Source organism: Prionailurus bengalensis, chromosome B1 (genome assembly GCF_016509475.1).
Source record: "Prionailurus bengalensis isolate Pbe53 chromosome B1, Fcat_Pben_1.1_paternal_pri, whole genome shotgun sequence".
Taxonomy (NCBI): domain Eukaryota; kingdom Metazoa; phylum Chordata; class Mammalia; order Carnivora; family Felidae; genus Prionailurus; species Prionailurus bengalensis.
Window position 1 is genome coordinate 117,035,307 of NC_057344.1, and position 27,911 is coordinate 117,063,217.

The following is a 27,911-nucleotide window of genomic DNA, read 5'->3' on the forward strand; positions in this document are numbered from 1 at the left end:
TTCTGTTCCCCATTGTTTCTGCTTTTGTGATCTCAAGTTTCTGAATCTGAAGAGGCCCAACAGAGGTCTTGACTGCAATATACTTTATAGTTTCTTTCTTTTTCTTCTTAAAACAATACTTCATATGCCAAATGCTTTACTGGGGGTTTTTGGAATCTTTCATTAGGTCATGGCCCTTTTCTGTTTTCTTCCTTATTATGAATTTATACATTTAAAAGTATTTCCTTTTAATGTTTTTAATGAGGTTTCTGCACAGACATAAAAAGTGGTCTATTACTTTGATTTAGATTTCCAACATTTTGATTGTGAAAGCTGAGAAAGGAAGAATGCAGTGCTGGACCAATGGAATGTCTTTGTAGTGAGACACCTGGGTGAAAGATCTTTTTGTTCAGTGACCTTTTTCATTGTGATTGCCCTAATGTGATTCAGATTGATTTTGAGCAGGTTTCTTAATCTCCAGGTTACTTTGTTACATAACTCTGGGGCACTATTTGTTTTGGAGACCATGCCAATAGGATTGCCCTAGATATGTACATGAAACATCTATCTTTAAACTGGAGGCAATAACATCTGTGAAGATTGTTGAGGAATAAATTAAAACAGATCGCATGGAAATTACCAAGCACAAAACCAAAACTGATTAGTTAAGTAACATAGTGTCTTCTGTTATCTAGTTTAACTTTTACTACTATTAATAGAGGCCTTGGTAATTTAAAGGTAATGGTTGGAATACCTATTTCATCTTTTCTGACTTTACTTACTTTGCAAGAAGGAAAAATTCTTGATGGTCTATGGGTTGTTCAAGCTTTCGGTAAACAGAAGATCCTTATTGATGTGAATATGCAATAACAGACTTCCTCTTAACACTGTGAGACATCATGAGGAGGGAATGTTCTATTTTTTGCCTTTTTATGCCATTGAAAATCTTTGATTATGATTTAGAGCTACAATCTAAATTTATGATTGGGTGGTTTTTCCTCGTAGATATTATCTTGGAATTTTTTTACTTTGATTCTTTTTACTATGAAGTTCTGATTGGCATTTTCCTCCAAGTTATATATTATTAATCATATTTAAGGTGAGAAAACACTGGCTTAATTTTTCATTGATCTGTCATAAAATTCTCTCCTTTTCCAGATTATCTTAGAAGATCTAGGATTCTGAAATGTTTCCCCTGAAGGATGCTGAAATGGGTGCCTTTACCTTCTTTGCCTCAGCTCTGCCACATGATGTTTGTGGAAGTAATGGGCTTCCTCTTACACCAAATTCCATCAAAATTTTGGGGCGATTTCAAATCCTTAAGACCATCACTCATCCCAGACTTTGCCAGTATGTGGATATTTCTAGGGGAAAGCATGGTAAGTTGTTCTTTTCTTCTGTTTTTGTATTCCGTACTCTGTTACCTTGATTAGGTTACAAGTATATAGTGAGCGCATACAATAGTCAGTATATGTGGGTATGTGCATGCCATCACCTTCAGTCCAGCCAAACTGAGTCTTTTGAGTTTTCCTGATTGCCCTGGCCCCTCACAGGTCCCTGTTTTTATACTCTGCTATTTTCTTTCCTGGGTTATATTATTCTCTGCAATCTGAGCTTAATCCCTTTCCTAATTTCTTTTATATCTTTTATCAGATTTTATTATTATTTTCTATTTAATTTGTCTCTTTTGAGGATTCTCAGTTCTTGAAGATAAGGACTAAATGACTTTTGCCCCTAACCTCAGAGAGACAGTACTGCACCTGGTACATAGAAGGCATTCAGTAAGTGCTGAGTGAGTAAATTAATGAATGACTACATTTGAGAGGTTCGTATTTTTCAGATCTGAGAATCAGGATTTTTAATTTTCCCTTTCAGAGAAACCACCTATCTTAAGCATATTTCTTCAATTCTGTAAAAAGGACATGAAAGCTCTCATACCAGAAATTTGAGAAGTGTCTATTTAAATGTATTTTATGATTGAAAGTAGTTATTTGGGCTGTCTTCAAATGAAAACAGTCACTATTTTTTTCTTTTGGAATTTATTCTTTTCTTTCTTTCTCTTTTTTTTTATAAGTTCAGAAGAAGTGTTTATTGCCTTCTTATGTGGTTGCTGTGTAGGGCATAAGAAGGTATTGCATAAGCTGAGACACTTAATAGGTAAGAGAGCGATTAATGAATAAGCTGACTTTTCCTCGTTGCTGCTTTTATCAAAGGAAAAATGTTCTCAGCATTGGGCAACTAAATAAAAAGAGCCTCATTCCAGAAACAGGGGTTTCTCGTAGCACACCAAATATTTCTGAGTCTCTTCTGAGCCATGTTGTGGTGGGGGAACATAAACAGGAGCTGGTAGTTTGGAGGAGGGCCACCTCAGAGAACTTGTCCTCATCCCCTAACATAGTCAAGATTCAAAGAAATTATTGTATAGTCCATGATGTCCAAATGCTTCCCTGTCCATGCTGAAGCCTCTCTTCTTCCTTAAGGCCGGGAAGACTGTCATTCCGCCAGTGGACAGATCCCTGATGAGGCCCATAGGTTCGCCGGGCAGACACCCCCTGTTATTATTGCCACCTGATCCCTCATCATTGTTCCCTTTCTTTTTTTTTTTTTCATTTCTATTTTTTTTAATATACATCCAAGTTAGTTAGCATATAGTGCAACAATGATTTCAGGAGTAGATTCCTTAATGCCCTTTACCCATTTAGCCCATCCCCGCCCCACACCGCCTCCAGCAACCCTCAGTTTGTTCTCCTTATTTGTGAGTCTCTTATGCTTTGTCTCCCTCCCTGTTTTATATTATTTTTGTTTCCCTTCCCTTATGTTCATCTGTTTGGTCTCTTAAAGTCCTCATATGAGTGAAGTCATAGGATATTTGTCTTTCTCTGACTGACTAATTTCACTTAGCATAATACTCTCCAGTTCCATCCACGTAGTTGCAAATGGCAAGATTTCATTCTTTTTGATTGCCAAGTAATCCTCCATTGTGTGTGTGTGTGTGTGTATACACACACACACACACACACACACACACACATATACCACATGTTCTTTATCCATTCATCCATCAATGGACATTTGGGCTCTTTCCATAATTTGGCTATTGTTGATAGTGCTGCTATAAACATGGGGGGGTGCATGTATCCCTTCGAAACAGCACACCTGTATCCTGTGGATAAATGCCTAGTAGTGCAATTGCTGGGTTGTAGGGTAGTTCTATTTTTAGTTTTTTGAGGAACCTCCATACTGTTTTCCAGAGTGGCTGTGTTTCCACCAACAATGAAAAAGAGATCCTCTTTCTCAGCATCCTTGTCAAAATCTGTTGTTGCCTGAGTTGTTAATGTTAGCCATTCTGACAGGGGTGAGGTGGTATCTCATTGTGGTTTTGATTTGTATTTCTCTGATGATGAGTGATGTTGAGCATTTTTTCATGTGTCGTTTGGCTATCTGGATGTCTTCCTTGGAGAAGTGTCTGTTCATGTCTTTTGCCCATTTCTTCACTGGATTATTTGTTTTTTGGGTGTTGAGTTTGATAAGTTCTTTATAGATTTTGGATACTAACCCTTTATCTCATATATCATTTGCAAATATCTTCTCCCATTCTGTCCGTTGCCTTTTAGTTTTGCTGATTGTTTCCTTTGCTGTGCAGAACGTTTTTTTTTTGTTTTTTGTTTTTTTTTGTTTTTTTTTTTGTTTTTTTTTGATGAAGTCCCAGTAGTTCATTTTTGCTTTTGTTTCCCTTGCCTCAGGAGATGTGTTGAGTAAGAAGTTGCTGCAGCCAAGATCAAAGAAGTTTTTGCCTGCTTTCTCCTCGAGGATTTTGATGGCTTCCTGGCTTACACTTAGTTCTTTCATCCATTTTGAGTTTATTTTTATGTATGGTGTAAGAAAGTGGTCCAGGTTCATTCTTCTGCATGTCGCTGTCCAGTTTTCCCAGCACCACTTGCTGAAGAGTCTGTCTTTACTCCATTGGATATTCTTTCCTGCTTTGTCAAAAATTAGTTGGCCATACATTTGTGGGTCCATTTCTAGCTTCTCTATTCTGTTCCATTGGTCTGTTCTTGTGCCAGTACCATACTGTCTTGATGATTACAGCTTTGTAGTATAGCTTGAAGTCTGGGATTGTGATGCCTCCAGCTTTGGTTTTCTTTTTCAAAATTGCTTTGGCTATTCAGGGTCTTTTCTGGTTCCATATACATTTTAGGATCATTTGTTCTAGCTCTGTGAAGAATGCTGGCGTTATTTTGATAGAGATTGCATTGAATATGTAGATTGTTTTGGGTAGTATCGGCATTTTAAAAATATTTGTTCTTCCTATCCAGGAGCATGGAATCTTTTTCCATTTTTGTGTCTTCTTCAGTTTCTTTCATAAGCTTTCTATAGTTTTCAGTGTATAGATTTTTCACCTCTTTGGTTAGATTTATTCCTAGGTACTTTGTGGTTTTTGGTGCAACTATAAATGGGATCAATTCCTTGGTTTCTCTTTCTGTTGCTTCATTGTTGGTGTATAGGAATGCAACCGATTTCTGTGCATTGATTTTATATCCTGCAACTTTGCTGAATTCATGAATCAGTTCTAGCAGTTTTTTGGTGGAATCTTTAGGGTTTTCCATATAGAGTACATGTCATCTACAAAGAGTGAAAGTTTGACCTCCTTCTGGATGATTTGAGTGCCATTTATTTGTGTTGTCTGATTGCTGAGGCTAAGACTTCCAATACTATGTTGAATAACAGTGGTGAGAGTAGACATCCCTGTCTTGTTCCTGACCTTAGGGGGAAAGCTCACAGTTTTTCACAATTGAGGATGATATTAGCATTGTGTCATTCATATTTGGCTTTTATGATCTCGAGGTATGCTCCTTCTATCCCTACTTTCTTGAGAGTTTTTATCAAGAAAGGATGCTGTATTTTGTCAAATGCTTTCTCTGCATCTATTGAGAGGATCAGATGGTTCTTGTTCTTTCTTTTATTGATGTGATGAATGACATTATGTTGTGCAGATATTGAACCAGCCCTGCCTCCCCAGTATAAATCCCACTTGGTCGTGGTGAATAATTTTTTTAATGTATTGTTGGATCTGGTTGGATAGTATCTTCTTGAGGATTTTTGCATCCATGTTCATCAGGGAAATTGGTCTATAGTTCTCCTTTTTAGTGGGGTCTCTGTCTGGTTTTGGAATCAAGGTAATGCTGGCTTCATAGAATGAGTTTGGAAGTTTTCCTTCTGTTTCTATATTTTGGAACAGCTTCAAGAGAATAGATGTTAACTCTTCCTTAAATGTATAATTCCCCTGGAAAGCCATGTGACCCTGGACTCTTGTTTTCTGGGAGATTCTGATTACTAATTCAATTTCTTTACTGGTTATGTGTCTGTTCAAATTTTCTATTTTTCCTGTTGCAGTTTTGGTAGTGTATATGTTTGTAGGAATTTGTCCATTTCTTCCAGATTTCCCATTTTATTGGCGTGTAATTGCTCATAATACTCCCTTTATTTAAACTTTTTTTTTTATGTTTATTTATTTTTGAGAGAGAGAGAGACAGAATGCGAGTGGCTTGGGGCAGAGAGAGAGGGAGGCACAGAATCTGAAGCAGGCTGCAGGCTCCAAGCTGTCAGCACAGAGCCTGATGCAGGGCTCAAACTCACAAGCTGTGAGATCATGACCTGAGCCTAAGTCGAACGCTCAACCGACTGAGCCACCCACGTGCCCCAATATTCTCTTATTATTGTTTTTATTTCTGCTGTGTTGGTTGTGATCTCTCCTCTTTCATTCTTTTTTTTATTTATTTGGGTGCTTTCCTTTTTCTTTTTGATCAAACTGGCTAGTGGTTTATCAATTTTGTTAATTCTTTCAAAGAACCAGATTCTGGTTTCATTGATCAGTTCTACTGTTTTTTTCGTTTCGATAGCATTAATTTCTGCTCTAATCTTTATTATTTCCTGTCTTCTGCTAGTTTTGGGTTTTATTTGCTGTTCTTTTTCCAACTCTTTAAGGTGTAAGGTTAGGTTGTGTATCTGAGATCTTTCCTCCTTCTTTAGGAAGGCCTGGATTGCTATATATTTCCTCTTATGACCACCTTTGCTGCATCCCAGAGGTTTTGGGTTGTGGTGTTATCATTTTCATTGACTTCCATATACTTTTTAATTTCGTCTTTAACTGCTTGGTTAGCCTATTCATTCTTTAGTAGGATGTTCTTCAGTCTCCAAGTATTTGATAACTTTCCAAATTTTTTCTTGTGGTTGATTTCAAGTTTCATAGCGTTGTTTGAAAATATGCACGGTATGATCTCAATCATTTTGTACTTACTTAGGGCTGATTTGTGTCCCAGTATGTGGTCTATTCTGGAGAACATTCCATGTGCACTGGAGAAGAAAGTATATTCTGCTGCTTTAGGATGAAATGTTCTGAATATATCTGTTAAGTCCATCTGGTCCAGTGTGTCATTTAAAGCCATTGTTTCCTTGTTGATTGTTTGATTAGGTGATTTGTCCATTGTTGTGAGTGGGGTGTTGAAGTCTCCTACTATTGTGGTGTTACTATCAATTAGTTTCTTTATGTTTGTGATTAATTGATTTATATATTTGGGTGCTGCCACATTTGGCACATAAATGTTTATAATTGTTAGGTCCTCTTAGTCTGTAGACCCCTTGATTATGATATAATGCCCTTCTGCATCTCTTGATACAGTCTTTATCTTAAAGACTAGATTGTCTTATATAAGCATGGCTACTCTGGCTTTCTTTTGTTGACCATTAGCATGATAGATGGTTCTACATCCTCTTTCAGACTGAAGGTGTCTTTAGGTCTAAAGTGGGTCTCTTGTAAATAGCATATAGATGGATCTTGTTTTCTTATCCATTCTGTTACCCTATGTCTTTTGACTGGAGCATTGAGTCCATTAACATTTAGAGTGAGTACTAAAAGATAAGAATTTATTGCCATTATGTTGCTTGTAGAGTTGGAGTTTCTGGTGGCCTTCTCCTATCCTTTCTAATCTTTGTTGCTTTTGGTATTTATTTATTTTTTTTTAATTTTTTTTTATTTTCATCTTTTTCCCCCTCATAGAGTCCCCCTTAAAATTTCTTGCAGGGCTGGTTTAGTGGTCACAGACTTATTTAATTTTTGTCTGGGAAACTGTTTATCTCTCCTATTTTGAATGACAGCCTTGCTGGATAAAGAATTCTTGGCTGCATATTTTTTCTGATTCAGCACATTGAATGTATCCTGCCACTCATTTCTGGTCTGCCAAGTTTCTGTGGATAGGTCTGCTGCAAACCTGATCTGTCTTCCCTTGTAGGTTAAGGATTTTTTTTTTCCCTTGCTGCTGGAGTTTAGTCTTTTCATATAAAATTCCATTTAGAAAACCAAAGTAGAAAAGTTGAACCCTATTGGTTAAAAAGTTAGTGTTTCACTAGGAAGATGTTTATTGCCTTTTCAGTCAGATTCCGGTATCAGATTCAGAGTCAGATTCTTTTGCATCCCATATCTTGGTCCATTTGGACTGCTGTAACAAAACATCAAAAACTGAATGAACAACAAATATTTATTTCTCCTAGTTCTAGAGGCTGGGACGTCCAAGATCAAGGAACCAGCAGATTCCATGTTTAGTGAGGCCCACTTCCTCATGACAGCAGTTTTTACGTAGTGGAAAAATCCACGAATTTCTCTAAGGTCTCTTTTATAAAAGCACCAATCCCATTCATGAGGACAGAGCTCTCAGTACCTAATTATCTTACAAAGGTCCCACCCCCAAACACCATTGCACTGGGGATTATTAGGTCTTAATCCTAGGGGAGGGAGGACACAAATATTAATCTATTCAATTCTAGATATTTATGATGGTAATATTTTAACTATTTAAAAACTATTTTTGGAAACTTAATTGCATGCAGTTTTTATTGCATGCAGATGTTTTATTTCTTATAATTATTTTAAGTGTATTTCAGTGAAATGTATTTTTCTAACAAAACACTTTGTAAAAGTTAACCCTATACATTTGCTGATATTTAAATTATTTTCCTATAAAAATGGCACTTTCATGTGTTTCAACCTAATATTAATGACCCTCAAAAAATGCAAACATTTTCCTTGTTTTGTGACAAATAGGCTAAATAATATTTCCAATTAGTCTGGGTATGGCTTTTAAAAAGTATTTACTTTGAAAACATTTACATTTTATAGACTTTGAGTAGAAAATGTTTTTATAATAAGTAGTATTAATAGTTAATATTTTTTGAGCATTGTGTATTAGGCAGTATTCTAAGTGCTTTACATATTTTGATTTAATCCTTATAATATTACCATGAGATAGGAACTATTAACTATTCTCATTGGACAGATAAGGATATTGAGATACAGAGCAATTAAGTAACTAATCTAAGGTCATACAATTAGTAAGTAAAGAGAGGTAGAATACTAATACATTTTATCATATTTCAAAAGATTTTTAAAGTTGAAATAAGTGTACATTAATGCAAATATTGGCACTTCTACAATCAAAGCTATTCAATACCTTAAATACTTTGGAGCTCTATTACATACCTAGTGTCTTGGATATTTAGATATGTCTAGTGGCCTGATAAGAGACATGCGGGGGCACCTGGGTGGCTCAGTCAATTAAGCGTCTGACTTCGGTTCAGGTCATGATCTCATGGTTTGTGACTTCTAGCCCCACATCCAGCTCCGTGTTGATAGTTCAGAGCCTGGAGCCTGCTTCAGATTCTGTGTCTCCCTCTCTCTCTGCCCCTCCCCTGCTCATGCTCTGTCTCTCTCTCTCTCTCAAAAATAAAATAAACATTAAAAAATTTTGAAAAAAAAAGAGATATGGGAAGGAAAGTGGTAAAAGAGAGTTAATTGTCTTGCCGATGATGAAAATTTGTGATTTTTTTATATTCAAGTATATACTTGAATATATACACATACACACATGTGCACAGACATGTTAAACATTGTTTTATTGGGGCTTTCTTTATTATGCAAGCTGGCCTTGCCTTTGATTGATCTATTCAGCAAATATTAGTAAATATTTACCAGCTTTGGCCTAACCTTTCAAGAGAGAATGTAGGTGGGTCTGTATTAATGCTATAAGGATTTCTCTCCACAGGAAGCAAATTTGGAGGGAAGAGCCGATAGCTAGAATTGAAGCAGAGTTATTAAGATGCTGATGAATTGAAGATATATTTTGGAACCAGTCTTTCTTTCTACTCTGACATTTCTTACCTTGTGCTTTGGCATACATAACATCAGTCTGTTGGTGTTATAATATTTTTAATTGGTCTCTTCAAATACTATGGCCCTCCTTATGCTAGGTGCCAGATATAAGAAGATGACTAACATAGGATCCCAGTTCTCAAGGTCTAGAAGTAGTAGAGGAGAAAAATACAAACTTGATTATAATATAGTAATAGTTGTTATAACAGATGGTGTACAATGTGCCATCCTAGGGGAGTACAAAGGAAAGAATGTTGAATTCTACATTGAAGAATGTAGATATTTATCAAACTCCTATATGTAGAGTTTAGGTGGGATAGGGGACTTTGGAACGCAGAGGAGTAGCTTTTGTGTTTGAACTTTTATTTACTTTCATTTGTTCTAATGATACCACTGGCCTAAAAGGATTCACAAATTTTCAAGAGATGCTCTGGCCTTTTATTGTTGTCATATTCCTAAGAAAGCAAATCTTAATATCATTTTTTTAAGTTTATTTATTTATTTAGAGAGAATGCAAGTGGAAGAGAGGTAGAGAGAGAGGGGGAGAGACAGATAATCCTAAGCAGGCTCCGCACTGTTAGTCCAGAGCCCGATGCAGCATTTGAATTCACAAACCATGAGATCATGACCTGAACCCAAGTCAGACACTTAACCAACTGAGCCATCCCAGCACCCCAATATCAGTATTCTTCATTAATCATTCTTATTTTTAAAGGAATTTACATTTCTTAATTTATTATAATCTTTTTCCCAGAAAATTGACATACAGCATTATGTATATATACATATAGTATTATATATATATTATATTGCATGTGTATATGTGTATTATATTATGTTACGTATGTTATATTTTTTATTTTATGTTATATGTTATATATGTATATGCATGTATATATGTATGTACATAGTATATATTGTACATATGTATATACATATACATACATATAAACTATATGCATACATTTTTATGATATATACATATATATACACATACATATAATATATACAGTTTGCACATGAAAGAAAATATATAATCAAGATGGGGAGAAAGAAAACAAAGAGTAAGATATTAAATTAGTAATATTAATACATAGTTTCTTCACATTAACTATAAATTTTTTGGTAGACTTCTTGTAGGTCAAGGCAAAGATGAAAATTTAACCGCTTCAAACAAAATAATTTCTAAATTTTTACTTAAATCTGGAAAAATGATCAATTGCGAGCTTTATAATATTGATGCAATATATTGTATGTTCAGTTGGTATATGAAGACACTAGTATAGAATCTTCTTTGGTATGGGCATATGAGATATCCTATGTTATGTTGTAATGGCCAGTGTTCTCGATATACCTAGCTAAATTTGCTTTATTGTTCTTTTTTTGTGTTAATCTCTAAGCAGAAACCTCTGTAAATTCTTGTCCCAATTTTTCTGTGAGTGAACATCTAACTAAATTAAATTTAACACTCAATTTGTGTGTGTGTACGCGTATGTACAAGCATTTTCTGGTTAATGAGTCCATAGTTTTAATCTGATCTCAAAAAGGAATCATAATGTAAAGAAAGGATTTAAAAGCACTTGTGCAAAGTATTGACTACACGGAGAGAATTTTTCTTGTTTATTTAAAGACAATCTGGAGAAGTTCTAATGTAGGCAGCAGCCTCCAAAGTTGATTTGACCTGTGATAGGTGTGCCCTATCACATTATTTGCCAATCTAGACACGCACATTCAGAGCCACTGTATAGAGTTTTGCACAAAACCTTCTGGCTGATGCAATAAGGAGGAACTGAAATCTGATTCTCTAGTTCGTTCTGAAAGGAGGGGTGCTTTTTGTAATTGGCTTAAATATAATCATGAAGAGGAGTGGTAACTATACCTATAGTACACCTTATAAATAGCACTAGCCATTTGCCAGAAGTCTAGAAAGGAACTTTTGGCAAGTTTGTTATTGTTTAAAAAAAATTTTTTTTTTTTTTTGCTAAAGTTTTTATTTAAAGAATGGCTTCGATGGCATTAACCAAATGTTTAAAAATTATAGGAATTATTTGGGGCTTTTTTTAAAAAATTTTTTTTAATGTTTTATTTATTTTTGAGACAGAGAGAGACAGAGCATGAACGAGGGAGGGGCAGAGAGAGAGGGAGACACAGAATCCAAAGCAGGCTCCAGGCTCTGAGCTGTCAGCACAGAGCCCGACGCGGGGCTCGAACTCACGGACCGCGAGATCATAACCTGAGCCAAAGTCGGACGCTTAACCGACTGAACCACCCAGGCGCCCCAGTATTTGGGCTTTTTATATCACCAAAGAGTTGATAGATATTATCAATCCCTCAATGCCTCAAACACTTCTTGCCACCACTACCAATCTAATTAAAAATTCTAAAGAATTGCCAATTGTTAACATTGATCCAGTTTCAAAACTACTCCAAGCAAAGCTTGGCAATATAGTAGATTCTCATTATGATTCATGACTGGTGACCATAATTAATGTTGCTGTTTTTCATCTGCAATTTTGAAGTATGCTTGTCTTCCCAAACTCTTACTATCTAGTTCTTAGGACTTCTTCATTCTTGTATCCTAAAGTGCCTTTTACTTCTTTCCACTATGTCCGGAAGCCCATTTGGAGCATCACTTCATATGATTGGAGTCTTGCTTCTATCCAGTTCTCCCTAGACTTTCTTTACTCAGGATAATTGACTCAATAATCTTAGATATTTCTTACACTCCTTGTTTACTTCCCTTTACCTAAATGAGCCCCTGTAAACACTGAACTTGGGAAAACCTTATGTATGATATAACCCCTCTGGGGAACACTATTGCTTACTTTGCAGAAGACCTTTATTTTTGGTTATCAGTGTCAAATAGAAACTGATCTCTTAAGCACTGTTAGACTTTGTCACTACTGAAGCTAGCTCAACAATCTGGGCAGTTCCCTTAGGCCCATCCACCATATTTCTGGTCACTATGCTTAACCCTGCTTGCCCTGTCCTATCTCAGCAGCGCCTTTTCTAGGGTAACATAGGTCTTGGATATGTAAAGTAGTCGTATGTTTTAAGTTTGACTGCCTGGAATGAAAATATCAGTGATTGTCAAAAAGTTAGGGAATTTCATTATCTTGTTTATATTGGCAATGTCCATTGTCCTGAAAAATTGTATGCATAAAGAGTAAATAACTAAATTAAAGTAAGTATTGTATAAAGGTCTGTTTGTTCCAAAGCATTCCTATGATTTCAGTTACATTTAGTTTGAAAAATTTGAAAAGGTTCCATTCAGCAGTCTCCTTGGTGTATAACACATACTTCTCGATGTAACACCACATGATTTTGGTTTGGACTCCACTTAACTGTCTCCTCAAAGAATTCTGATTTTGGTTCTCTTTCCCCCTTTTATTTTGTTCTTGCTTTGCAGCTATCTCACATCTTTTTATGGTTAATCCTCCCACCTTCCCATTCATACTTGGAGTTACATGTGACATGTGGTCTGTTTTTGTAACATTACGTTTTCACATGGTGGGTTAGCTCAGAAGTCAGGCTTTCACTGTTTTGTATAGATCATTCAAAACTGATTCGAGATGATGTTAGTTTCTTGCTAACTCAGGATGAAGTATTGAATCTCAAAAATTGTGGACATTTTATTAGAATTTGAGAACTTGATTTATTAATAGAAAAGTTGAGCAAAGTTTCTTTAAAAGACAAAAAACCAAAAACCATGAAAAAATTTAAGTTAACAAATTTAATCTTTTTCTTTTGAACTTGAAATTTCAACAGGGTTTAGAAACAGAGTGAGGATTATAAATGGTAATGGTAATCATTTTATTTGGTATTAATTTTCCCAGAAATCTTTTGGTGATTGCTAATGAAATAAAAAACAAAATTATTTTAACTAATAGAGTTGAAATTCAGGTAGAGAATAATAGAATTGCTAAGGACCTCTAAAATAATTTGTTCCATATTTTAGCTGAATATACATTTCAACCTAAGTGTCTCTACCCGTTCAGAGTTCCATGAGAGAACTAGAACCTGCAGAATATTCATTTTAAGAGATTAATTGCTAGGAACTGGCTTATGTGACTGTGAGGATTGAGTAGTTTGAAATCCATACATAGGGCAGGCTATCAAGAAGGACAAGCTGAGCTCTTGGACAAGAGCTGAAGCTGCAGTCCATGAGCAGAATTTGTTTTCAGAGAAGCCTCAATCCTGCTCTTAAGGCCTTTACAACTGATTGAATTAGAATCACCCAGATTATCCGGGATAATCTTCTGTACTTAAAGTGAAGTGATTATAGATCTTGATCATTTATAACAATATACTTTTACAGTAACACCTAGATTAATGTTTGGATAACTGAAAACTATAGCCTAGTTATGTTGACTCATAAAACTGATCATCACAATGACCTTGTAACAATAGTGGGTTTTAAACACAGAATTTTATTCATCAGTTTTGTCACATAAATATTTATTTAGATATTATATTTAAAAAGTGATGAGCTAGTCTCAGTTTTTACTGTGAATCACAAGAGAATGATGTAGTAACTATATTCTGATAACCTTTCATACTAACATACTCACAATTTACCCTTTTTCCTCTTAAGTAAAAAAAAATTTATTTAGGTATTTCTTTTAGTCTCTTCTGATTCAACTCCTTCATTATCTTTCTTGCTGAATATTGTACTCTTTTCAGTTTCTTAGCATTGACTGGAAACATACAGTTCAGGTTGTAGTTACACTGTAGTGATACTTGGCATTCATCAAATATTTGTTAGAAGAAAGATTATTTCACAGTTCTTGTATGTTTTGCTCTTTAAAGTTCATCTTAGTGTCACATTTGTTTTTTATAAATAATGCCACTACATTGCTGACTTATATTTGGCACATTACTATTCCCAGATATTTTTGTCATATTTTATTCTGTGAAACTATATTGTTTTTATAACAAACAGAAGTTATTTTCAAACAGTGGTCCAGAGTTTCAGGATGAAGACTCTCTAATGATTTCTTGAAAAAACTGGTTCATATTGGAAACATTGTTTTGGTGTATATTCCATTACCTCTGGGAGAAACTTTGATATTCTGCCAAGGATTATGTCTTTTCTGTATTATAGTAATGGTTTAAAGTTCCATAGAATCCTGAAGCTTTGGCAACTCTGGTTTATGATATTTTGAAGGAGTTTCCAGAAGAAGCCCAGCAATTTTTTTTTCTAAATTATTTTAAGCCAGACAAATTTTAATCTAGTGCCAACACTTTGGAAATATCTCATGGATATGGAGACTTATGGATAGCCAACTTAAAATTATAAATTAATGGAACATGCATGTTTTAATAAATTCTGTTGTTTTTGTTTTATATTTGAAATCAGCACTATTGAGACATTATTATGCCTAGTTTACAACAAAGGCATATAATTTTCTACACAGGACAGATCTCTATTTAGATAATGACTATCATATAAGACTCTTACTCATTTTTAATGGCTACATCATGCCTTTGCTGAAGTTAATTTATTTAACAAATAGTTTTGTATTAGATACTTGCATGTTTGAGGTGCCATGCAAGTTTTTTATTTTTTTTTATGTTTATTTATTTTTGAAGGAGAGAGAGACAGAGTGTGAGCAGGGGAGGGGCAGAGAGAGAGGGAGACACCAAATCTGAAACAGGCTCCATCCTCCAGGCTGTCAGCACACAGCCTGACACAGAGCTCAACACGGAGCTCAAACTCACGAGCAGTGAGATCATGACCTAAGACGAAGTCAGATGCTTAACCAACCGAGCCACCCAGGCACCCCTTGAGGTTTTAGACACTGATGATACATTTTGAACAAGACCAACATTTCTGCCATCATGAAGCATATTATCTAGTGGAGGACAAAGACGATCAATGAAAAGGTATACAGATTCTTAGAGTTGAAATAAGTGCTACTAAAGTACAGTGTAGAATTGATTATATTATAGGAGGAGCAAATTGATCTGGGGGCACCAGAAAAGTATTCCTGAAGGAAGTCACATTTAACTAAGCAACAAATAATAATAATAATAATAATAATAATAATAATAATAATAGTAATAATAGCTAGCATTTAGATAGTGATTGCTATGTGCCAGGCACTATTCTTGACCCTTATTATGTATTAACTTATTTCAACCTAACAACTCTATGAGGTAGGTGCTGTTTTTTTTCCTCATTTTATAGAAGACGTAACTGGCACAGAGAGAGAGTAGCAAATTCCTCCAAGGTCACAGAGCCAATGAGTAGTAAGCCTGGGATTTGAGCTTAAACAGATGAGTTTGTGCTCTTAACCACTATGTTTCTTGATAGGAGTTAGCTGGGAGAAGAAATGGGGAAGATCATTTCAGGCTAGTACTTCAAGATGGGGGCGAGAAGGCCAGCACGACTGGAAGTTGATGAGCCAAAGTAACAAAAGATGAAGGTAGAGAGGGAGTTATATATTCAGATTTATTATTATTTTATCACTTAGACTTTAGTATGAAAACATGATGGAGGGTAAGAAGAATTAACGTGAGATCAATTAAGAGATTATTGCAATGATCGAATGAGAGGATACTGGCTTGGACCCACATTGTGGTGGATGGAGCAAACCATGGACCCTGGAAATATTTGGGAGATAGAAATAGCAGGGCTTTTTGTTTGGATTTGAGAAAGGGAGATTACTCCTAAGTTTCTAGCCGAGGCAGCAGGCAGGATGGTGTTACTAGTTTTCTGATAGCACTCAAGGGAAGAGACTTAGGAAGCAAAGGATAAGCTCAATTTGAGTTCTGTCAAGTTTGAGGTGACTTTTGTGTTAAAGTGAGAAATTATCTATAAAAGTCTGCAATGCAGAAAGGAGTTCTGGACTTGAAATAAAACTTGCCAATTTTTTAGCCCTGGGAGTAAATGAGAAAACACAGTATGAAGATCCAGAATCAAAGGTGGAGGAACTGGAAGCATTTCAGTTAGGGTAGAACAGGTGCCATTGTACAGAGGAGACTGAGGACAGGCAGCTGGGTAGGTGTTAGGAAAAATGACAAAATGTTGTCAGATGAAAGCAAAGGAATGCAGCAGCTTCCCATTTGGTTTTTCTGATAGTATGGTTTGTTTTTTCCTCTTAGAATTTCATAGTTGTACTAAATTGCTTCAGGTTCAACTTTGCTTACTTTTTTGACTGAACTGTTTTTCTTTATCATTCTCTTTTTCCTTTTCTCCCACTCATTAAATGTTCTTTTAAATTTAATTTTCTGTAAGTCCCTATTTAGATCACTTGGAGTCTTTCATCTGACAGTGATGGCTTTCATATAGAACATTTGTAGTTTTTCTGTTTCTGATCATTCTGTATAATGCCACCACTTCCGACAGCTTCAGCTTCTGAAACTTGACCCCTGTGATATACTGCCCTCATACCTCGCATGACTGCCTGTATACCATTGTCCTTCATCTCTACTCCCACATGCAAGCCCATATTTTGAACCGGTTGTTACTGAGAGTTGTTCCTCATGCTAGATCTCCTGTTCTGAAATTTTCCTTTCCCATCTGCTATTTCATTTTTTCTACCTTAACTACTTTTCATTTTCATCAAACCTCTTTGCAGTGGTCACTATTCTCAATCTGTTTGTGCTCTTACTTCTTTGTTTCATCCTAGTCTGCCATCTATATTTTGTGTTACCTTTCTTCCTTATCTAACCCATTTTGCATAGATAGTCACAGAACCCCAATTTCTTTTAAACCCTTGATCTCTCTTGAAATAACTTTAGAAGTTCCCAACCACTTGTAAAACCAGTTGTACTTTTCTCTCACTCCTCTTACATTCATTCATTTAAAAAAAAAATGTGTCAGACAATGTGTTAGTCATTAGGGATAAGTGATGAAAAAAATATATATATAGATTGACCCTCAGAACTGTGCTATCGTATTCTTAATCTGTTGGAAAATAAAAATTACATCATAATATTGATTGTGCCCACCAAAATTTTATATTATTACTTAATCTTAGCAGGCCCCATGATGTTACAAATAATCCCACATCAATTTTCTGTTCTTTCTTCATAGTCATGATTCAGAACATTTCTGCTTTTCTCAAGTTTCTAAACTCAGTTTCAAAACCTTGTGTTTGAACCAGACTGCCAAGACAATTTGTCCCTAGCTCCCAATTTCCCTTTCACTTCAAAATTTCTTTATATCTTCATCCAAGATTTTCCTTTTCCTAGTCTGTGTCAGAAGAAGGGTCACTTCTTTCTTCCAAAAGTAAAACTTTCCATCTGTTTTTCCTGATGCGCATGGGAGAAACTCTAGACAAAAATACAAGATGACATGAAATTGTTATTTAATGTGATGTTTTATTGCATATTTATTCTCTTTTATATACTTGGTAACTATGTGGTTAATATAGAGTTTGAAAAACTCTTGAAATACTATTAACACTGTAAGTTAATATTTTTAATGGGCTATATTATTTTGTTATTAAACATTTTTTAAATCAAATATAAAGTGGATTTACTTTGTTTTACTCAGAGAGACTGGTGGTGGTAGCTGAACACTGTGAACGGAGTCTAGAAGACTTGCTTCGAGAGAGGAAACCCATGAGGTACCGTGTTATATCAGGACAATTAAATGAACAGCAGAAATTGGCAAAAAAAAAAAAAAGGCATTTTAACTAGAAACTGCAGAGTTTTTATTTCTTTTGTTACTTGTTTAATGATAAAATCCAGGTGTAAATTTTATTTTAGGAAATTTAATTCACAGGCCTCACAAAAATTCAATGTTGACATTGTCCAGTGTCCAGTTTTTATGAGCTAGGCATTCTCCAGAGTGCTTAGCAAAAAAATTCCTAAAAAAGATATATATGAAAATTTGAAATGTTTTCAGTACTAAGCATTTCTGTAGGTGAGATTAAGAGTATTTTCCTATGAGTAGTACTTGGTAACTTCTAACTGGTATTCCTAGGGACATAGTAAGTTGTGTTAAGGAAAGACCATGTTGAATGGAGAGAGAATAATCATAGCTTGGGTGGAATCTAATGATATAGGTTAAATTACATTAATTCAGTGGTTCAGTAGTTACTTTCTGTCTCAGACATTTCTGGCAAGAAATGTATATTTCTTGGTGTATATATATTATTACAAATATACTACTAAATGAATTTCTTCACACATTTTTCTGAAATTATCTTAAAATCATGGGAAATATTACTTTAAAGTTGTACTAAGCCAATGAAAAATGTTTGCCGTAAGTCTTTGTAGGATTGTAATCATCCATCCTCTTTTGAAGAAATATTCTTATTCTTGATTAATACTTTTAAATCACTGCTATATCCTAGATGAAACAAATTTTTTTCAAGGGAGGAAAAAAATGTGTATCTTGCTAGATGGTAGTTATTTAATAAAAGTATAACAAATAAATTGAATAAAATACTTTCCTTGATCCTTTAAATGATTTGATTTTAAGTGTTCTCTAGAATGAAAGAATGCACATACCAAGTGTACCATTGCCTTACTTCTTTGGAAGAGTCTAATCTGACCATAGGTACTAAAAGTGACTTTTGTATATATTTAGAAGTAGCTTAGCCTTATTTAATGAATATGTTTTTATAATTATGATTTTTACATGTCATAGTCTTTGATTTTGTGTTTTTAAGAACATCTTATTCTGTTTGCCAGTTTAAATTATCCTTTAATTTATAGCCACTGATGTTAAAAAGTATTCTCTGTGAAAATAGTTGACATCAAAATTGAAAACAAATTGTAGTCACATCTTTATGAAAAAAAAAAACCAAAACAACACTTTATTTTAAATCTGCTTGGGTTAAATTTGTATAAAGATTAAAACTAATTGTAGCCATGTCTAGCTAGGAAATATACAACTGAGCCTGGGTTAACTTTGTATAATGATGTACAATGCATTATGTATGATGAAAAAGCCACTAACTAGCTGGGCAGCCTTGGACAATTCTTTTAATCATATTTCTTATCGATAAAACAAGGAGTTTTAGTTGATCTAGGGATCATTCTAGGGGAAATTATTCTTAACTTTATATTTTATTTAATATGTATTAAGTTTGATAGTAATATATTGATCTACTGCCTTTGGAAGTATATTTATTTTTTCTTATGCTAATATAATAACCTACCAATGCCCTTTATTTAAATGGTAGATTTCATGACAAATCTAAGTGTAAAATTTCAGTGCTATATTTTAAAAGGCAAATTGTTATAGAAACAAAAGTTTTATGATTAAGCAATTCCACTCCTTGGTAGAGGACCTACTTAACTGTTGTCTCCAAGGTACCTCATTTACCTCACTCTAATCCTAGCCCTGCTTTGGTATTTAACCAAGAGAAAGGAGAGATACATATTCACTAAAATATCTGCACAACCATGTTCCCAGCAACATTCTTCATAGTAGCCCCTGACTGGGAAGAACTGAAGTGTCCATCAATGGAAGAATGAATCATGTTATTTTAATCAAAAATAAAAAGGAATGAACTATTGCTACATACAACATGATGAGCCTTAAAAATATGCTGAGCAAAAGAAGCCAGTTCTAGAATGATCAGAACTTATGGTGATAGATATAAAAACAGTACTCAACTCTGGTTGGGAGAAGGGACAATGTAGGAACTGATTCAAAATAGCCTTGACAAGGAAACTATCTGGAGTAATGGAAATTTTTTACATCTTGATCAAGGTATTACTTATGTGGTGCATTTTCTTGCAAAACTTAAAGTTCACTGGAATATACACTTCAGATGTGTGCATCTCAACTATGTAAATTATGCCTCATTTATCAAAAAAAAAAAAAAACTTGTTCCATTATTTACTTGGCTTGAATTCTAAATCCCTCATATAGCAACAATATTATGTTGTTAATGAAGGTGCTTGATCCAATGGCATACCTGTTTGTATTTCTTTGTTTCTGTAAGAAGAAATAGTGTGAATTAGTTGTCGCTGCTTAACCAGTACCTCAAAACTTAGTGGTTTAAAACCAATAAACTTTTATCCTTTCATATAATTTCTCAGGGTCAAGAATTCAGGAATGAATTAGCTAGATGGTTTTAACTCAGGATCTCATGAGGTTGGTTGCAGTCCATATATAAACTGGAGCTATAATCATCTGAAAGGTTGACAGGCTAGATGATCTGTTTCTAAGGTAACTCACTCATTTGGTGCCAGTTGTTGACAGTAGACTAATTCTTCTTTATTTTGAGGGCCTTTCCACTGGTGTTTGTCTATCCTTACAGTATGGGGTTGACTTCTCTAAGTTTCTATTCCTTTTATGACCTAGCCTCAGGAACCACACACCATCATTTCTGAAATAGTCAATTGAATACAGAAGTCAGCCATTCTATTCAGTATGGGAGGGGACTACATAAGAATATGAATCTTAAAAACATCAAGGATCGATCCTTGGGCATCTTCTTAGAAGCTGGCTGTCATAGAAGTCTTAGAGATCATACATGTAATTAAAAAAAAAAAACAGGAGGGAAATGCTAAACCAACATTAACATTAACTGAAAAATAACTTAAAAAATAATTTCTTAAAATTATTCAGTATTCATTTAGGCTACATGAGACAGAAAAAAGGAAGAGTTTATACCATGAAGAGAAGGTAGAGTATTAAGGGAATCAAAGTACTAAAGGTGGACCAAGGTCTTCATGGACATGAAGAAAGTTATTAAGATCATAATTGATCTACATTCTGAAAATTGATGTTATCCATGGGCTTATGCTCCCAGTCATTCTGGAGGACCCTGTAAGCTACAACTAGATTAATTCTCTGGTCATCAGGGTAGTAGTAACTGTAGACTGTTCCTTCTGATATTGAATTTTCTTTCTCTGTTCCTACTTGTTATTCCTTTACTTACTAAAAAGTCTAAGACAGAAAAGAGAAGCTGGTGCCTTAGATAAATTTCATTTTACCTCCTGCTCTGTCCTTTCACTGTTTTTTTTTCTTTTTTTTACTTTCAATTGTACTGTAAAAAGATATAACTGATATTACTTTGCCAATAAGATTAAATCCATTAACTTGTGGAAAGTTTTACTTTTCTATACTCATCAGCTTTTATCATTGTTTTAGAGACAAATCTGATAGCACTGAACAGTAGGAGTTTTAACAGTACAAAGGTGTAAAGAAGCCACCTTTCTTCAATGCCTTTGTATGTCTTCATGAGGATAAAATGTTACAGATAGAGGCATATTCTTTGAGTAGATAAACATGAATAGCATTTGTGCAGATTTCATGTTGTCTCTCATACCATTTACATTTCTTTTTTTTTTTTTTAATGTTTATTTATTTTTGAGAGAGAGACAGAGCGCGAGCAGGAAGGGGGCAGAGGGAGAGAGGGAGACACAGAATCAGCACAGAGCCGGATGCCAGGCTTGAATTCACAAGCTCACCAACTGCGAGATCATGACCTGAGCTGAAGTTGGACACTTAACCAACTGAGCCACCCAGGCGCCCCTCATTTACATTTCTAATAGTCATTTTCACTTATGTAAAGTAAAATATATAGTAGTTTTTATGGATCTTTGCAATTTCTTCAAGTAAGATATATTTAAACAGTTTTGTAACTAAAGTACTATGTTCTAATCATTCTGGTAACAGACTAAAATTCAGTATTTTCCTCATTCATTTTGGAGTAAAACATTCAGCACTTACTGCCTTTGAGTAGACATGATTCTTTCAGGTTCAGTTCCAAGTTGTTATCTGATCCATCCATCTAAATTAGCTTTGTTGAAAACTATTTGACTTTCCACATATTTGGATTACATTAGTCTCCAATAACAGCAGATTTCATGTGCAGAGTTGCTGTATTGCAATTTTAATTAATTCTGTAACCTGTTTATGGAAAGTGAGAAGATGTCCTTATGGCTTATAAATCATATAAATTTCCCCTACTGCCAAAAGTAAGCACCCTGCACCTGTAAGAAAGGCTGATGCAAAGTAAACAGGAAATCTATTTAGATGGGCTTGCAATTTGAGACCCAGGATTTTTACTTGTCCATCTGTCTCTAACTGTTGCAGAACTGTGAGCTGCCAGTTGTCTGGTAGTTATTTGTAGGTCATTGTCTAAACTTAAACATCATCCAAGGCATATATCTTACTGGGTTTATATTTTGAAGAAAAATTTAACTCTTTTGTAAAATTGGTGAAATGGGGGATAGGGGAGTGAAAACTAGAAACTTAGAGACATGTCTTTTGTCAGTTGACTCACTTTTTTCATAACACATTTAATATCATTGAACTAAGTGATATTATACTAAAACATTATAGTAGTAATTCATATTACAAATATATTATAACTTGGGGCACCTGGGTGGCTCACTAGGATGAGTGTCCAATTCTTGATTTCAGCTCAGGTCATGATCCCAGGGACATGGGATCTAGCCCAGCTTCAGGCTCTGTGCTCAGCGCAGAGCTTCCTTGAGATTCTCTCTCTTCTCCTCTCTCTGCCTCTCTCCCCTGCTCACGCACACACTCTCTCACTCTCTCTGTCTAAAATAAAAAAAACAGTGGCACCTGGGTGGCTCAGTTGGTTAAGTGTCCAACTCTTGATTTCAGCTCAGGTCATGATCTCAGGGGTCATGAGATCAAGCCCCACATTAGGTCTGTGGTGACAGTGCGGAGCCTGCTTGGGATTCTTTGTCTCTCTTTGCCCCTCTGCTGCTCATACTCACTGTCTCTCTCTCAAAATAAATAAACTTTAAAAATAAAATAACACAAAACACCAAAATACTTTTTAAAAAGAGAAGAGAAGAAAAGAAAAGAAAAAATAAATATATTATAACTTAAGACTATTTTAAGGCCTCAGATCCCACTGGAAAACCAAGCATCTTTTTTTTTTTTTTTTAATCATTCTTAATGGGGGCGCCTGGGTGGCTCAGTCGGTTAAGCGTCGGACTTCGGCTCAGGTCACGATCTCGCGGTATGTGAGTTCGAGCCCCGCGTCGGGCTCTGTGCTGACTGCTCAGAGCCTGGAGCCTGTTTCAGATTCTGTGTCTCCCTCTCTCTCTGACCCTCCCCCGTTCATGCTCTGTCTCTCTCTGTCTCAAAAATAAATAAACATTAAAAAAAATTAAAAAAAAAATCATTCTTAATGGCCCTAAAACTCTTTTGAGAATTTGTGTTATCCAAACAGAAAATAATAATTTTGCACTATGACCTGGAGGTGTTGTCAAGTCAGTCTCTTATAAATTAATGTTATTTGTACAGATAGTTTGCTGATCTGGTTTGAAAGAGAAAACTCACCATTTTCTGTATAGTTTATTTGAGCTTGAATATGAGGAATGCTGCTCTCTTCTCAGTGGCTTTTATATGTTACTTGTGCCAGGGTTCAATCTGCCAATATTTCTCTCCAGTTTCAGTTAAATGATAAAAATTATTTGTTGGAAACATAAAGGCATGGAATTCAATTAAACTCCTATAACCAGTAGGTTTCAAGAAACAAAGTACAGCATTTGGACTGTTTGTTTGAAGTCATCTCATATTTGGTGCCTGTGAATCTATTTAATTGCTACCCTGCAGCCAGATTCAAGATACTGAAAAGTGGGGAAATTTAAATCTCAACTCCTTTCTGAAATATTTTCCAAGAATGTTAAAAAGAGAGACATACCTTCATCATTCCTATTAAAGCAAGCATGAGGAAATGGTTTGCCTTTTAAGTCTAGCTGCTATTTGGAAAGTATTTCCCTTTTGTGTTCATGTTCTTCAGGGCATGTACTTTTGCTTCATCTGTAACAGTGTCAGCGAGTATAGTTCAGAGATATTCAGCAGAGTTTTGGCACTTGGAGCAAAGTTTCTGCATTGTCCTTAAATTTGCAAGTGAAGGCGGGGTGAGTAGTGCAAGCATGTTTCTTTAATAAAATGTTTGTCATATGTTTTTAGGGTTATGGTTTTGAAAATTTACCAGAGAACCATCAGCATAGCAGAGGTTATACATGGTTATACATGGAGACTTTGATGGGAAGCAGGCAATGTCTGCAGCTGTTCACTAGCTTGATGGAAAACATGATCTGACTTACTCGGATGAGTAAGTTTTATTTGCCCCTATTAAAAGGTTGCCTACTCACTGAATTAGATACCCCAAAGAATTTTGGACATGTTCTAGAGTGCAGTCCATGATGGATAATGAGCACAGGTCATAGTCTTCAGAAATGGATAGTATATTGTCTTATTTTAGAAAAAAATAACCTGATAGTGGAAGTTAAGGCTCTCATACTTTTTTTTTTCCTTCCCTTCAAGGTCCCTAGTTTCAAAATGCATTTGAAATTATTACCATGTAGTCAAATAACTTAGGGATTTATATAACTGATGTATATTTTTCTTTCTATTGTACTTGTTTTGTGTAAGGATGGGAAATAATACCAAAAGATGCTCTTCACTCAGGCTGGGAATCTTGCAGCTATCCTGTGCTTCTCCCTCTCTTGTACCCTAAATCCTGTTAGCCGTCAAGTATCACTAATATAACCTTGGTGGTGTTTCTCACATCTCTACTGTTTTTTACATTCTTTAGTTCAGGCCTCATTAACAAACTGCTTGATTATTGCATTACAACATTCTCCTAACTGGTCTTCCTGCATTAGTCTTTAATATCCTCCATTAGTATTGTCTGCTGCCATATTAATATTTTTAATATTAATTCCCTGCTTAGGGACATTTGGTGGCTCTCCACTTTTGTGTGTGGCGGGGGGAGTGTTTTGTAGGCATAGGATCTGACTTCAATCAAACTCTCTATATTATTTCCAAATAGTGTCTAAATTATGCAAGTAATTTTTATTGTTACTGATATATAGTTGAGGAGATGGAGTGCCAGAGAAATGAAATACAACATGAAGACTGAGGTATCTTTGTGTCCAAAAGTGTATCTCCAATCTTTGGCACAATGTATAGCACTTCTTTAAGTTACTTACTTCTCTCTATATGCCATACCACTGAACCAAAGCAAATATTTTATTTCCCTACTCCAAATTTCTTTATCACATTGTATCTCTCCAGTTGTAAGGTGCCTTTTCCCTTTTAGCTTATAGTTGTTTGCCTACAATTATAGAATTAAGCAAGCTATGATTTGCCTTCCCTAACTAACCATATATTTTTTTACATCTATACTGTATTTTTTTTATTTTTCTGCCTCTAAAATTGTTAGCATAAGAGTTTCCATATAGTTAAATTGTTGTAAATGAACAATTTAATGAACTATGTTTTTGTTTAGTCATGCAGTTTGATTTATATTTTCCTATTATCTTTCTTTTAATCATGTGCCATAATTTTCTTTCCCACACAAATGAGTTTTGCTGAGTCTGATTCAAACGTTATCTTGGTGATTTTTAAAATTATTTTCTTGGAAATTTTTTTTTTTTTTTAAATAGAATGAGTACACAAATTGTTCATTTCCTTCCTCGCAGTTCTGGGGAAGAATCTACTTCTAAACTCATTTTAGGGTGTTGGCAGAATCCAGTTCCTTCCCATGGTAGGACTGATGTTTCTATTTTCTTGATTACTATCAACCAAGGGCTGCTCTCAGCCTCTGGAAGGCATTTGCACTCCTGGTCATATGGCCCTCTGCATCTCTGAAGCCAAAAATGGAGAATCTCCCTAATCATATCCCACTCATGCCTGGAATCTTTCTTAGTTCCTCTGTCTCTAACCTCTACATCCAGATTTCAAGGACTCATGTGATAAGGTGAGGCTCAACCAGACAATCTCCCTTTCTCCCTTTCTTAAAGTCAATTGTGCCATATCACAGCTTGATCATGGGCGTAAAATCCATCATATTCGTAGCCCTGGGGATCATGCAGGGTATAAGTCAAGGATCAGGGATCTTGGCAACCATATTAAAATTCTGCCTACTTCAGTTTGGTTATTGGGAAAATATTGGAGAAAATTTTTTAGTCTTCTAGGAAGTGTTATATGGTGTTCTTTTTTATATTAGTCATTGCGGCTGAGATGGTGGGAACTGGTGTGTCAGGGTCACCAAGACCACCCCCAGCTTCAGTGACTCACTGGAAACACTCACAGGACTCAGAAGTCATATACTCAGTGGTTACATTATACTCACTTCATTACAGCAAAAGGAGACAAAACAATGTTAGTAAAGGAAAAATAAAGGGGCAAAGAATGGAGGAAAGCAGCCACAAGCTTTCCAGAGTCCTCTCCTGGAAGAGTTGTAGAGCATGTACTTAATTCTTCTAGCAAAAAAATCGTGACATGTGCCACGTGTTGCCCATTAGAGAAGCTTGTCTGAGTCTAGAAGTGGAGGATAATTAGGGTTTGGTCACAAAGGCACATAGTACCTGTGTGATTGACTGCAGTTACTGATGCTCTCGACCTCCAGAAGGAAAGCAGGTGTTCCATATAAATCATATTGTTTGTATAAACTATCTAGACAAACTTGAGTGGTTCAGGGCCTCACATGGTCAAAACATTCTTATCAGTTAGAACATTTCCAAAAGCACAATTCCCAGAAGCCCACAATAGGCCAGTCAGGAAAACAGGCACTTTGGGGGGAATGCACAAAGAGACTGAGGCGATTCTTTTTTGAAGAGGTATTAAAGCAGATTTTATAGCCACTTGCAGCAAGTCATGACGTATGTTATGTTATGACTTTGTAAACTAATAGTTGCTGATCTTGTTCAGTCTTGTTTGTGTAAAGACTTTTTTTTTTCATCCATCAGTGATGTAGTAGCTTTCTATTGCTGTTGTAACATATTGACACAAATATAGCAGCTTAAACACACACAAGTTTATTTTCTTACAGTTCTGTAGGTAAGGAGTCTATTGGACTTGGCTGGTTTTTCTGCTTCAGGTCTTTTTCTTTTAATTTTTTTTTAACATTTATTTATTTTTGAGAGAGAGAGGGAGACAGAGCATGAGTTGGGAAGGGGCAGAGAGAGAGACACACACAGAATCCGAAGCAGGCTCCAGGCTCTGAGCTGTCAGCACAGAGCCCGACGCAGGGCCTGAACTCACAAACTGTGAGATCATGACCTGAGCCGAAGTCGGACGCTTAACCGACTGAGCCACCCAGGCTCCCCTTTAAATTTTTTCCTTAATGTTTACTTATTACAAAATAAGTAAACATTATTTTGAGAGAGTGAGAGAGAGAGCACATGAGTAAATGCACAAACAGGAGAGGGGCAGAGAGTGGGAGAGAGAGAATCACAAGCAGACTCCGTGCTGTCAGTGCAGAGGCCCACATGGGGCTTGATCCCATGAACCATGAGATCATGTCCTGCACTGTAATCAAGAGTCAGATGCTTAACCGACTGAGCTACCCAAGAGCCCCCTGTTTCAGGTCTAATAAAGCCAAACCAAGGTGTCAGCAGGGCTATATTTCCTTTGGAGACACTAGGGGAGAATTCGTTTCCAGGCTTACTCCATTTGTTGGTAGAATTTAGTTCTAAAAAGTTGTTGGACTGAGATACCCATTTCCATACTGACTGTTGGCCAGGAATTGTTCTTAGCTTTTAAGGCAACCAACAACATTCCCTGGCTCGTGGCCCCATTTCTTCCATCTTCAAAGTTTGTTACAACAGGTCTAATCCTGATGCTTTGAATCTCTGACCTCTCCTGTCCTGTCTTCTGCCATTCTCTTTGATAGACTCTTCTGCTTTCCTCTTCTGCTTTTAAGGGCTTCTATGATTGCATTAGATCCACCTAGATAATTGAAGGTACTGCCTTTATTTTAGTGTTAACTAATTAGCGGTCTAATTCCATCTGCCAAGCCCCTTCACAGTACTACCCACA

The 27,911-nt window shown here is 35.6% G+C and overlaps 1 protein-coding gene across 3 annotated transcripts in view; it reads left to right on the forward strand.

Moving 5' to 3' along the window:
* TBCK (TBC1 domain containing kinase) overlaps positions 1–27,911 on the forward strand; it is a 220,901-nt gene that overhangs the window by 4,855 nt on the left and 188,135 nt on the right. Inside the window, exons 2-4 of one of the 3 annotated variants that reach the window (XM_043571089.1) lie at positions 1,138–1,358; positions 2,059–2,136; positions 17,685–17,757. In XM_043571089.1, coding sequence (XP_043427024.1) covers positions 1,166–1,358; positions 2,059–2,136; positions 17,685–17,757 — 344 coding nt within the window. In that variant the 5' untranslated portion in view covers positions 1,138–1,165. Of the gene's footprint in view, positions 1–1,137; positions 1,359–2,058; positions 2,137–17,684; positions 17,758–23,880; positions 24,002–27,911 lie in introns of those variants that run through there. The other 2 variants (XM_043571097.1, XM_043571106.1) reach the window with 2 other exon arrangements.